We start from the raw sequence: 13689 nt of genomic DNA on the forward strand, positions 1-13689 counted from the left end.
TTACAGTGTATAATTTTAGAGACATTATTTTAATGTTGAAAAACGTACATACTGTAGTACACAGACCTTCTGCATTCTTCAACAGCTACATTACACTCGTAATAAAAGGCGTTAAGTTTGCATGGGCCGGTATAAGATTCTGACGGTATAAAAACCCCCAATAAATGTTTAAAACAATCAAAAAAAATTGGAAATATACGAGTCACAGAAAGACCTCTGCTTTAGTCTATGCCTTATTTAAATGTCTAATAGCTCCTGGTATGAAACTATTTTTGTATAGTTTTATTCTACAGCCTTACTAAAAACCTGTGACTGGAAGGAAGGAGCTGAAACTCTTGAGTGTAAGGGATAAGCAGGGTCGCTTAAAATTTCATTTCTCTTTAGCTGCCTGGTGTACACAGCCTTCAGATTGGCTAGTGACACCCCAGTCAGCTTTTTGGACCACTTAACAATTTGATTTAGTGTGTTTTTATTCTTAATAGAAAGATTCCCAAACCATGGCACCAAAGAAAAAGATACAACGAAGAAAAGCAGGGTAAAAAAAATCATCATGCGTTTATCAATATGGAAACGGTTTAAGTTTGTCAAACAAAATAGTTGATGGTGCCTCATTTTACACACTGCTTCACAATTCTCATCAAAGGAGAGTTTAAAGTCAATAATTGTGCCAAGGTATTTGTAGGATTGCACACTTTCGACAGTCTGATTTTTAATGGAAGTGTTCACCTGTGTGTGGAGAAACATTTGGTTACCCTTGCAACAGACAAAAAAAAAAGTTGTCATCTTTAAGAATGTGCATAATGTCATCAAGGAGGAGGAATTGGTATCTGTCTTCAATAAAAAAGGCCTGAATAGTCTTGCTATTCTGAATAGTGTGGTCTTACCTTAAGAGACAAACATGAACTTTGAGCCATTACCTCAACTTGTCTTTCATCTATTTTGACTTTGTTTGAAAGAGGTGTACAGAAAAGCTTCTGTACTTCTGGTCAGCATCATCAATGTGATGAAACCCATTGTAAAGGACATTAAAAGTAAATATGTAGCATTGTGGTGGATTATGTCAGGTGGTATTCATGGCATTGGGTATTCCACTTTTCCAGATAAATGATCTAATACTGTGTACTGATGCCCTTTGCCATTTATATCATCATGAACCCCTAGATTAAATGATATTTTAACAACATCTAAACCTGGCATTAAAGGGATAGTTCACCCAAAAATGACAATTGTCATCATTTACTCTTCCTCTGCTTGTTCCAAACCTGTTTTAGTTTCTTTTTTCTGTTGAACTTGCATTGTATTTTTTGTTCATGTCATAAATCTTAATGCTTGCTTTTTTTGTGTTCAACAGAAGATGGAACCAATTGAGTGTGAGTAAATAGTGAGGAAATGTTAATTTTAGGGATGAACTATCCCTTTAAAAACATATTTTTGTGTCTCTTATCGATTTAACCCATACCAATGGGTTTTATTAATATAAATTGATGTATGGTATGTTTTTTTAGCCCATGTTATCAATTTACACATATATTCAGGTGACCATTTGTTCCAGGGCTGTCATTTAACAAATAACATGAAGGTTAGCATTAACACATATCTTAGCATTGATCACCAAGATCCTTTTCCTCAGTTCAGATGCATTTATCTTAATTCTAGAACGCCTTGTACAGTTTGAAAGTGCATCCCAGACACCTCATATATTTCAATTCATTATTGAATTGACATGTCGGTCTTGCTCTAGTTGCTTTTCCAGTAACGCGTGTCTGAAGATATTTTCATCCTAGTCCTCTAACCATCGCTTGCTGTATCTGTCGATCTGCTGATGTGATACAGGCCAGTGAACGCTCATATGTCGGGGGATCTTATGTTTTTGTCATGAATGCATGTGATGGAAAATTTTGTAAGATTCGTGTCTGGGGTTGAAAATGTGAGTGAATTTTTCCTCTTGGTTTGTGATGTACAGTAGTTGCTCATGCAGTATGATTTCATATTCATGAAATCAGGACATTCAAGTCTCTCTCTCTCTCTCTCTCTCTCTCTCCTTTTCCCTTCTTCAGTGTTTGCTGTCTCAGCCAAAGTTCTGGGCTGTGGAAGTGACATCTCTGTGTCTGAGGACTAAGCTGGAGAGAGGAAGCTCACGGAGAGTTGAACGTGCCATGATGCAAACACAGGTAAAATGCTGTACAGGTGCACATCTACTTACATTCAAAAATATAGCTTATTTAACCAAATACTGTTATAGGTTCTGATCCTGATCTGATATATTTAAAAGAATCGTTTCAAGATGTATTAAAATACTCTATTTAAGAATCATTTTGCAGCACAAAAAATACAAAGTAGTTGTCATTTTAAGTATAGCATTTTTAAAATTTAGAATGGTCACTTGTTTTTTACATACAATATATAAATTAAGTTCATAAAAGATTAACTGGTCACTTTATTAGGTACACCTGTCCAACTGCTTGTTAACGCAAATTTGTAATTTCTAATGCACTCAATGCATTTAGAAATGTGGACATGGTCAAGACAATCTGCTGCAGTTTAAATTAAGCATCAGAGTGGGGAAGAATCACACACAACTATCTCTAGGGTTTACAGAGAATGGTCTAAAAAAGACAAAATTACCAGTGAGTGGCAGTTCTGTGGGCACAAATGCCTTGTTAATGTCAGAGGAGAATGGCCAGACTGGTTTGAGCTTATAGAAAGGCAACAGTAACTTAAATTACCACTCGTTACAACCAAAGTATGAAGAAGAGCATCTCTGAACACACAACATGTCGAATCTTGAGGTGGATGGGCTACAGCAGCATTAGACTACACCCCGAGCCACTCCTCTCAGCTAAGAGCAGGAAACTGAGGCTACAATTGGCATAGGCTCACCAAAATTGGACAATAGAAGATGCCTGGTCTGAGTCTCAATTTTCGCTGCAACATTTGAATGATAGAGGCAGAATTTGGCATCAACGGCATGAAAGCATGGATCCATCCTGCCTTGTATCAACTGTTTAGGCTGGTGGTGGTGTTGTAATGGTGTGAGGGATATATTTTCTTGGCACACTTTGGGCCCATTAGTACCAATTGAGCATCGTGTCAATGCCACAGCCTACCTGAATATTCTTGCTGACCATGTCCAACCTTTTATGATCACAGTGTCTCATTTTCTGATGGCTACTTCCAGCAGGATAATGTACCATGTCATAAAGTGGGAATCATTTCTTGAACATGACAATGAGTTCACTATACTCAAATGGCCTCCACAGTCACCAGAGCTCAATCCAATACAGCTTTTTTGTGATGGGGTGGAACAGGAGATTCACATCATGGATGTGCAGCCAACAAATCTGCAACAGCTGTGTGATGCTATCTTGTCAATATGGACCAAAATCTCTGAGAAATATTTGCAGGACCTTGTTAATCTATGCCACGATAGATTAAGGCTGCTCTGAAAGCAAAAGCGGGTCCAACCTGGCACTAGTGGGGTGTACCTAATAAAGTGGCCAGTGAGTTTATTTGTACTGTTTTTAGTCGAAATCGTTAGCCCTCCTGTGAAACTTAAAATCTTTTTTCTAATATTTCCCAAGTGCTGTTTAACAGAGAGAAGGTTTTGTTTAACACATTTTTGTTGCCATAATAGTTTTAATAACCAGTTTTTAATAGCTAATTTATTTTTGTCATAATAGTACATAATATTTTACTATTTGCAAGATAATAATATTTGGCTTAATGTGCAGTTTAAGGGCTTAACTAAGTTAATTCGGATAACTAGGCAGGTTAGGATAATTTGGCAAGCCATTGAACAACAGTGGTTTGTTCTGTTGAGTTTCCAGACAACAACAAAAAAAAATACATATGAAATACTGTAAAAATATCCTTGCTCTTTATAAACCCTTGGAAAATAGTTATTGCAGTGTATATGTGTATGGATATATATCTTCTTTAAAATATATTTTTAAAAAATCACTATAGGTAGTTTGAGACGATGCATTAGTTTTGGTGCGTGTCTGTAAATGACCTTTTGCACCATGTACACAATAGGATATTTCATCACAGACTCATGCTACACAGGCTTTTAAACTTTTGATTCACTTTCAACGTTCACTAAGTTCAGTGTACTGCATCCAATATTTTTAAGTACCCAGAGAAATGAGATTTTAGATTTCCTCTTGTTTTAGCGTCATTTTTATGTTTGTGGAAGAGAAATAAGCCCAAGGGAGGAGGATGCTTTGACTTCCCTTTGGCTGCTTCCTGTTTCCTCTGTCATTTTTCATGACGTTTTGTCACCATGTTTTACTGAGGACAAGCCAAACAGTAAACGCAGGGAAGTGCTGATATGTTCGGATTGTGTTTTTGCACATTTCTGTGTTGCTGGATTTTAGGGAGGGTTGGAGATGGGAGTTGTTGCCCTGTGATCTGGAGAAAGCAGGACAGCCTGGCTTCTCCTGTTCTTCTGGTCAAAATTCATGTATGGCTTCCACAATTTAAAGAAGAGACGAAAGGGTTGTCGTGAGAACTGCAAAAATGAGTTGTGGCAGTCCACATTTCAAGTGCAGAGCTCAAATTGTCAAACTAGAAATGCGAACAAAAAATAAAAATTCCAACACAAATGTATAATGAATTTTACATATTTACAAATTTAAGAAAATTAGTAAATGATTTTCAAGCAGGACAGAGTTTTACTAAAGCAAGACTTCTTGACATACTACTTTTTAACAGCATATATATACACGCACACAACAGTTCTGTTTGGTTCTCAGATCTTATTGGATGATAGCCATGCGAAAATATTTAATTTCGTGAATTAGCAGGCCAAAGAAATTGACTGTTGGCATTCCGCCACAAGATGGCGACTGCATAGTAAGTCCTTAGGAAGAAAAACTACAGCTGAACAAATCATTATAGAAAAGGTAAGTGACATTCTAAGTAAGTCTCTCTCTCTTTTGTATTTTATAGTGCTGTGTTTAGACCATAGTAATCTGGTAGTGTTTGTTTTACTTTAGCTATTTCAGGGCTAATTTTTGTAATCTGATGATTGCAACAGAGAAATACTGGGGAATCTCTGTAGACTGATTGCACTTCCTGCTGTTCAACCTTAGCAAAATCAACTGTTTTGTCATCACTTTATGCTAGAGAATCATTCAAATACTAGCTCTAAAGTGACATTTGTGAAGTAGCAATGGTTTCTGCTGTTCTGACGTCAGCTGCATGAATAGCAGAAGAAAGTAGTTCATTGTACAAAAGGATATTTAAAACTCTCCATGTTTCATTTAAATTTTTTTATACAAGATTATGTTGTCAAACTTGTATAAATGAAATATTGCACTCGTAGCAGTGCGATATGGCTGTATATCGTCAACATTTATTTGGGCAGAAGTCACTATATAAAGTTTAAAACCAGAGTTGAAATTCGTTGTTGGAGTCTATGTATACAGTATACGTGTAGAGTGTTCAGTTTTTGCATTTACATTTACAGCATCATTTACACTATTTATAACACAGAGTTTTATGCAATCCCCTGCATTTCTCTCTTTTAAAAGGATGTATTGTAAATAACTCAGTGCTGCTAAAAAAAAAGAGTATATGAAGTCTTGCTGGAGTCAAACTTTGTCCTGCTGCTGATGACATCCCTCTTTCTGTAGCTGAGTGACGCTCATCGTTGTGGCCATGAGCTGTGCAGGTGATCATCAGTTTAGAGCAGAAAACCGAAGGCTGAGATCAAACGCTCTCTCTGTGAACACCTGACTGATGGAAGGTCATCAGCACACAGAGTCTGTCGTGACTCATTGCTCGCAACTTTTCTGATCGCTTTGCTCCTTGCTTTAAGTTTTGAAGTGTTTGCCCTGTGGAGCTGCTCTCTGATGTCCCAGAACTCCATATGACAGATCGCTGAGGGAGTCTGACTCCAGCAGGACGACAGGAGATCACAGCCACTCACACAAACACCTGTCCATCACAGAGTCAGAGGAACATGAAGCGCTCAGCAGATCTACTGCTGACGCTAGTGAGTTCAGTCATCCTGAGAGCCACAGCAGTACGTTCTCATGCCTGTTTTCAACCAGCATGAAGTGGTTGCTAGTGAAAACCCTGTTTTAAACACCTGCTTTAATCAACTTTATATCTACATTCACACTTTTTCCTATTTTATGTTTAAACTAAAAGTTTTGCATTACTGAAAAAAGAAAAGTAGTTTTTTAACTGAGTGTTGCTGAATAGTTTAAACTTTAGAGGCTGCATTTATCGGAAGCTGCAACCATTTTTTCCACGTATTGTGATGCAGTTCCTCAAGAAATTGCAAATTGCAAAACAGTGGGTGTGGCTTGTTTTTCCTACTGCGAGCTGATTGGATGTAGTAAAGTGGGCATTTTATTCAGTAAGATCAGGAAAAGGGATTCAGGAGAGTCATTACAATCTAACAGACACCTCCTCCTCAGCCTTTCTGTTTGTTGTCATAGTGCTGTCAAAACTGACAGTTGGAGGGGCGTGGTTAAGCATGTTAACCAGGCCCAAAACTTCAGACAGACATAATTTGGGAATTTAACTGAAAACAAACAGGAAGTGCATTTGCAGATTTGAATTAGAGATTACAAGAGCAAACCTTTTTTGGGGGGTGGCACAGTGGCTCAATTGTTAGCATAGTCGCCTCATAGCAAGAAGCTGACTGGTTTGAGTCCAGGCTGGGCCAGTTGGTCTTTCTGTGTGGAGTTTGCATGTTCTCCCCATGTTTGCGTAGGTTTCCTCCGGGTGCTCCAATTTCCCCCAGTCCCAAGAAATATGCTATAGGTAAATTGAATGAACTACAATGGTCGTAGTGTATGTGAATGTGAGAGTTTATGGGTGTTTTCCAATACTGGGTTGTGGCAGGAAGGGCATCCACTGTGTAAAACATATGCTGGAATAGTTGCCGGTTCATTCCGTTGTGGTGACCTCACGGAATGACTTAGCCGAAGAAAAATAAATTCACATTTTTTCTTAATGACATGCCAGATGAATTGCTCTATGTGAGCTAACAAAATAATATGGATAGTTTTGATTTCATATGTAATTTAAGGCCATGCCCACACTAATACGTTTTAGTTTTGCTCTGGCCTTCTTTTCACATTGAGATGGCAATTTTAGGAAACAAAAAGATATCTTTTTGAAAGAGCTGTCCAGCGTGGATAAATCTGATGACAGCGTTTTTGTGTTGCTGTGTGGATTCGAAAGGCTTTCGAAATTGACGCAGTCAAGTTACCTATTCAACTAACATGGTGAACGTGATTTAAACAAACCTGTCAACATTAGGATGTGAAAATAATGGATAAAATGGAACTACACATAGCACGTTTGCACTACATTTACAATAATTGGAAGTTGTGCCAGAGATGTCTTGAGACGGCATATTTTCTATTACAATAAAATTATTATTTACATTAAAATATTTGATTACAGATGATTCGTGAAATGCACTGTTAAAAATATTATTTACAGGACATACAAGAGTTGTTTTATTTAGAAAAGATACTGCTTGTGTTATACGTTTAATGTGAAAAACATTGAAAATAATAAATTATCCCAAAAAATAAATAATAACATCAAAAAAAGGAAAAATTATAGGAAAAAACCGTCTGTTTGTTTTAGGCAATGCATGTTTTAATTTCAGTTGTTCAGCGTTGATGTGCACCCTTCATTCAAAAATCTCTCACTTGTGATATGTGAGGGTTGACAAGTATGCATCAAAGCAGATGTTTTGGATGCTGTCTGTTTTAACAGCTTTTTAAAAGAGTAATGAGAGTTTGTACATGCTCCATATTGCCTCTCTTTAAAGGACACAGAATGTTTAATGGGAGCTATTGTTTAGCAGCTGAAGCAGACGACAATTGTCAACGTTTTGCTTTGAAGTTTCAAAGAGAAGTACATAAATGGCATATACTGAACATTTTTTACAATTAATTTAAAAATGTGCTAGTTTCACATTCAATGTAATCAGTTCAAAAAGATTTTGAGTCTTCAGTCTGATTCCCTGACCAGTCGTGACATTTCATGAATATTGCACTGACTCTTATCTCGTCGTTCTCACTGCGGTTTGAGTTTTACAATGTTTTTTTGACAAACTTAATTTCCTCAACCTCCTCTGGCCTTTGCTCTCAGATCAAGCGTTTGCAGTACGTATTCTGAAGTGGCAGAGAGGCTCTTTGCCTATGTGCTCTGCATTTCCCTCCCAGTTTGAAGCCACCGGTATGTAGGCCATGGAGTGGGCCAGGACTTCTTAAAACCTTGCATTCCCTTTGTGCATTCAGAAGAGCAGAGTCTGGTGCATTGTTGGATTAGAGGCGCTCTTTGTCACCACACAATTTGGCTGTGCAGGGTTTCCATCACTGCTATCGACTGCTGTTCTCTTATTTTTTCATGTAGGACTCTGATTAGGTGTTGGATGCTGTAGATTTCTCTCAACATAAAATTGCCTTTCAGTGCTTAATCAATAATTTCCCTGAAATAGAAGTTGACATCTTGGGTATTTGGTATGGATTTGGGATTCTCATGTCATTGCTGAAAACAAAAGAGACTTTAATTTTGCAATAACTAAATTTAAGTGTAATTTAGCAAAGTACCTCATTTTAAAGTAGCTATGTTTAGTTTTTATTAAAAAAAATACGATGCAGTAATGACTGGCTGCTCTTGCCACAAAGTATTTTTATGATTGTAAAAAGTTTATTTAAATCTGTCTTGGCTGCTTTTAGCTTATTTTAGTACTTTTTTTCTTGTTTCTTTATTAATATATAGTTAATATGAACTAAATGCCTCCTTAAAGTCCTAGTTTTACTAATACTGCACTAAAGCAGTTGTTTTATTTTAATGCTAGACTGCATTTGAATTGCTATGAATGTGTTCTTTCTCCAATACTCTTTTACACAAGTATGCTGAGTCATGAAGCAGTGCTCAATGATGTCGTTTCCTCCTGTCGTTGAATGTGGCTCTTAGAGTTCCTCCATGGAAAGGTTTGCATGTAATCCACACTAAACTGCCAAATTATCAACTCTAGGGCAGTTTACTTCACCCCTTTTTTTACCTAAGAAGCTGTCATTTATGGGTCTTGTGTCACTGAAAATTAGTGGCTTCCAGTTTGGGTTCTATGCTTCAGTCGGTTTTCATTATTGTGTCTTTCGGTTTTTGAGGTTTGCATGCTATAAGTTAACAAATTTGTTTTTCTTTGGTTTCCTGCCAGCACCACCCAAAAAATGGATTGTACATTATATAAGTGTTTTTTAATTTTATTCCTTAAAGTGGAAGAGATGCACTCAGTCAAGTTTACATTATTTTGTAAATTGGTCTCCACTTTTATGAAAATATATTAAACTCCATTAATGAAACAAGCTTGTGGGCATGGAGCTGGTGAAAATACAAGCATCAGATGTGTGTGTGTCTAATATATAAAAAATATGTTTATTCTATTTTTCTTTTTCCTGCTTTTAATTACCAATCGTTTCATGCACTTTGGCTCACTCTCTGTATTATGCTGCCTGACCGGGTTTCAACCATGGTTTCAACAAGGTCCGGTGCCAACGTCATGGAGAGGGTGCTCGCTGCAGAGCCATTTGAGGAGAGCTGAGCTCCAGCGAGGGGGAGCATGAGCTGTCGCTCCTCCTCCTGTAAGCTGTTTTAATGCGTACACCAACCCCACCCCTAACCCTACCCCCAGTGACATCACTCGTAGAAGAAGTGCAAAAAAGGTGGAGCTCAAGCTTAAGCTCCCCCTCGCTGGAGCTCAGCTCTCCTCAAATGGCTCTGCAGCGAGCACCACTTGACGTCATGGGGTACTTTAATTTTTCACTACTACAACTCGTCACTTCTATTCATGTTCAAACCAAACTTAAGATCGGGCCTTTTTTCTCCTGGCAGTTTTTATGTCCTTTATTCATGTAGAGAGATTGTGTGTGTCAACTTGAAAAGTAAATATGTCTTGACATAATCCACAAAGACGTGACTTAGTAAGGCATGAAGTTATGTGCTTAAATAATTGCAGTAGTCTGTAAATCCCTTTTGTCAGGCAGTGCTGGAAATAAATATTTTTTTATATATTAGACACAAATTTGATGGCTGTATTTGCAACAGCTCCATGTCCACAACTTTTACGCATTGGGTTAAATTAGGCTGTCTTGTCTCTGTGTTCAGTCCATTACTTCCACTGTATATGTTCAGCTGAAGGAATGGAACTGTGACGTCAGATACAGCGACGTTCCTAGATGACGGCGCCTTTGTGCTAAAAACTACAGTAAACCATACCCTTTTCTTCAAAATGGATTCATTAATCGAGTTTAATATATTTTCATTAAAATGGAAACCAATTTACCAAATAATGTAAACTTGACTGTGAACTTCACTTTAAAGTCTCCATGAAAGAATACTGGATCTTTTTTTAATGGATATTTCAGGATATTAATGGATATTTTTTTACTATAAATTACTTGTTCACAATAAAGAAGAATATCTAGATACACTTTAAGAGCACACTCTTTAAAATGAATGTTTTTGATTTAGTCAACTCACTACAATTATTTTAATTAGTATCAGATAACAGCAAATAAGCTTTAAACACAAAGATATGGAAATAAAGTTTAAATTTTTCTAGTGGTGAAATCCTTTTTCAAGTGTAATTGTATAGCACTTTCACAATAATTGTTGTTTCGAAGCAGCTGTACAAAAGTAGCACATTATTGCATTACAATCTAATACGGCAAAGTTAAGGTTATTAGCTTAATTTGAGCTGGATCTTGCTGGATCCTGTTCTACGAAATGTCAGATATTTGTGTTTTGTGTTCCAGTATTTATTTTAATTCATATGGCGTTAACTGCATCAATAAAAGTCAGCCAGAAAACATAACGGAAGAGGTAACTGTGGGCTTTTCTTAAATATTAGATGGGAGTGAGTCATTTTCATTTGGCACATAATAGTGAGCTGATTGTCAGTGGTGTTAGTAAACTGAATAGTATGGTTCAAAAGATTTATGTTATGTTTGTTTGTTTTTTAATCCATGGTTGATCCGTGACGTTGTTTTGCACAAACAAATAAATGGTAACTTTTATTTCATGGTTTTGTTCTAGAAATTATTATTTACAAATTAAGCACTGCCATAACTTTATTAGTTATTAATAACTTTCAAGGGTGACACAGTGGAGCAGTAGGTAGTGCTGTCTCCTCACAGCAAGAAGGTCACTGGTACGAACCTTGACTCAGTTGGTGTTTCTGTGTGGAGTTTGCATGTTCTCCCTGCGTTCGCTTGGGTTTCCTCCGGGTGCTCCGCTTTCCCCCAGATACAGGTGAATAGGGTAGGCAAAATTGTCCGTTGTGTGTGTGTGTGTGTGTGTGTGTGTGTGTGTGTGTGTGTGTGTGTGTGTGTGTGTGTGTAGTGTGTGTGTAGTGTGTGTGTAGTGTGTGTGTAGTGTGTGTGTGTGTGTGTGTAGTGTGTGTGTAGTGTGTGTGTAGTGTGTGTGTGTGTGTGTAGTGTGTGTGTGTAGTGTGTGTGTGTAGTGTGTGTGTGTGTAGTGTGTGTGTGTGTGTGTGTGTGTAGTGTGTGTGTGTCCCAGTCCCAGAGATGGGCTGCGGCTGGAAGGGCATCTGCTGTGTAAAAATGTGCCGGATAAGTTAGCGGTTCATTGTGCTGTGGCGACCATGGATTAATAAAGGGACTAAGCTGACAAGAAAATGAATGAATAATAACTTTTAGTTATTAATTATTAATTTTCAGTGTATTATCAATGTTTCTGCACACAGTACTATGTATTTTTTTTCCTTGGGTTTATGTAACAAAATGTAAAGGTACAAATGGATTGAAACGTATAATATATCAAAGTGATAAAATATGTCTCATGTAAAAAGAAGAGAAGTAAATAAATCAATTTAAGGAATAGACGAATAAAGTATGTGGTAATGCGGTGGGAAAATAATAAGCGTGTGCTTCATCCTGCTCCATTTTCGACCATGTTGAAATGCATTTTTTGTTAATGATATTTTATGTATGATATATTTGTTCGAAAAAAAATAAATCAAATCACATTGTATTAACTCTTTATCTGTGATTACTGTATAACCTCCTGGTTGATCTTTTGTCAAACGGTTCAACATTAGTTTGGAGTGTAATTCAATCAAAGAAATTGGTCAAATTCATTTCAACCCAGCTCTCTCTCTCTCTCAACCTTTTACCGGTAGATTAGCATTTCTACATTTCAGGCATTTTCCAGCAATGCAAATGCTAAAATAAGTAATTAGTTATCTGGTGCCTGCAGACAGTGTTCTCCACAGAAACCCATTTTATCTTCCCAATCTGAAGTTTAATTTTGGAATGAGTTTCTTCTTAAGTGAACCCCCGACTGAAGCTCTAAAATTGCATCAATTCTATCATCAGTTTGCGAAATGCAATTTCTGGAATATGTAAAAAATCCCTTCCTTCTGCTTGATTCCAGAATGTTCTGGAAGTCAGATGTTGCAGACATCAGCTCCACATTAAGTTATTTACAGAATCTTGGAGGGAGATATTCAAGCTGGAATATAGTATGGCATCATTTTCCTGTCATCCTTTCCTATTAGTGCCAGTTGCAGTCCATATGTTTATAATGATTGACAGCTGGCGGTGTCGGTCACTGATTTGAAGAGGAGTGACCAAATTCTGCCTTATTTTGCGGTTCAGAAATTGCTGTCGGTTTCTAATTTGGGCTTGTGGCTTTGTTTTGTACGTCGTAGACAGCTGCGTTGTGGTATTGTGTTTTGTCTTATTGTCTTTTTTTGAAATATGGACACTGGTTTGTAAACAGAATGCGTGTTGATGTTCATCTAGAGTCTTATACAGCAGGCCTGCACATGCTTTAGCTGAGTTTACACTGCAGTCAAACCCTGTAGCTTTTCACAGAGGAGAGTAGAGAGGAGTCTTTTTTTAAATAATAATAAAGATGCTGTCATTCTGGCATGTGCTGGCACATCTATTTGTTATTGCCATCACTTCTGGAATTTGTTACTTGAGTTTTGTTTTTTTGTATGCTTCCAGGTCACTTTTTTTCATCGTCTTGTTACTGATAGGAAAATATATTTAGCACCGTGTGGTGAGCAGTAAATCAAAGCTAAATGTAAAGGGTTGAATCACTGGAATAGTTTTTAAATTGTTTTTACCACACTGCATTTTAATTGCCTGAGGTGTTTTTTTAAAGGCTTTCTCATGCACTACATATCAAAACAAGCACTAAACGCGTAAAAAAAAAAAAGAAAAAGCTCATTAAATTGATGTCTTTGTTCAAGGGAGGTCTGTAATACCTGCAGCGAGAGATCCTTTAGCGTTCTCATTTATCTTAATTCATTTGTTTTTGAACTCTAAAAGTGCAATTTGCTTGTGGGTGCTTTGTTCGTATTGTTTAAGCATAACGTATTGTGGCCATGAGAAAAATGCTATTGACAAAAACCAATGATTTCTCTAAATGTGACTTTGTTTGCCTTCAGACTCTGGTGGATTTCTTCAGTGAGAAGGACTGTCCCGTCACGGAGAGGCTGAAGATGTTCTACAGCTGCCGGGCTCCTCCTCTCTGGGATCTACAGGTGGGTTGTTTATGTGAAATTGATGGAAATGATGGAAATGAAAATGAATTTTGTGAAAAATTAGGTTGTTTTAGAAATGCTCATGGTGTTCTGAACAGTCTGCACTGTAAAAGCATTCACACAGTTGGATTATC

At 37.2% G+C, this 13689-nt stretch overlaps 1 protein-coding gene across 3 annotated transcripts in view; it reads left to right on the forward strand.

The window, feature by feature from the left end:
• ttc27 (tetratricopeptide repeat domain 27) overlaps positions 1-13689 on the forward strand; it is a 149722-nt gene that overhangs the window by 88317 nt on the left and 47716 nt on the right. For 2 of the 3 annotated variants that reach the window (NM_173285.3, XM_087288598.1), the window contains exons 10-11: positions 2058-2171; positions 13460-13555. In NM_173285.3, coding sequence (NP_775392.3) covers positions 2058-2171; positions 13460-13555 — 210 coding nt within the window. Of the gene's footprint in view, positions 1-2057; positions 2413-3475; positions 3830-13459; positions 13556-13689 lie in introns of those variants that run through there. The other variant, XR_015512452.1, reaches the window with a different exon arrangement.

Source organism: Danio rerio, chromosome 17 (genome assembly GCF_052040795.2).
Source record: "Danio rerio strain M-AB ecotype USA chromosome 17, GRCz13ab, whole genome shotgun sequence".
NCBI classification, from domain to species: Eukaryota; Metazoa; Chordata; class Actinopteri; order Cypriniformes; family Danionidae; genus Danio; species Danio rerio.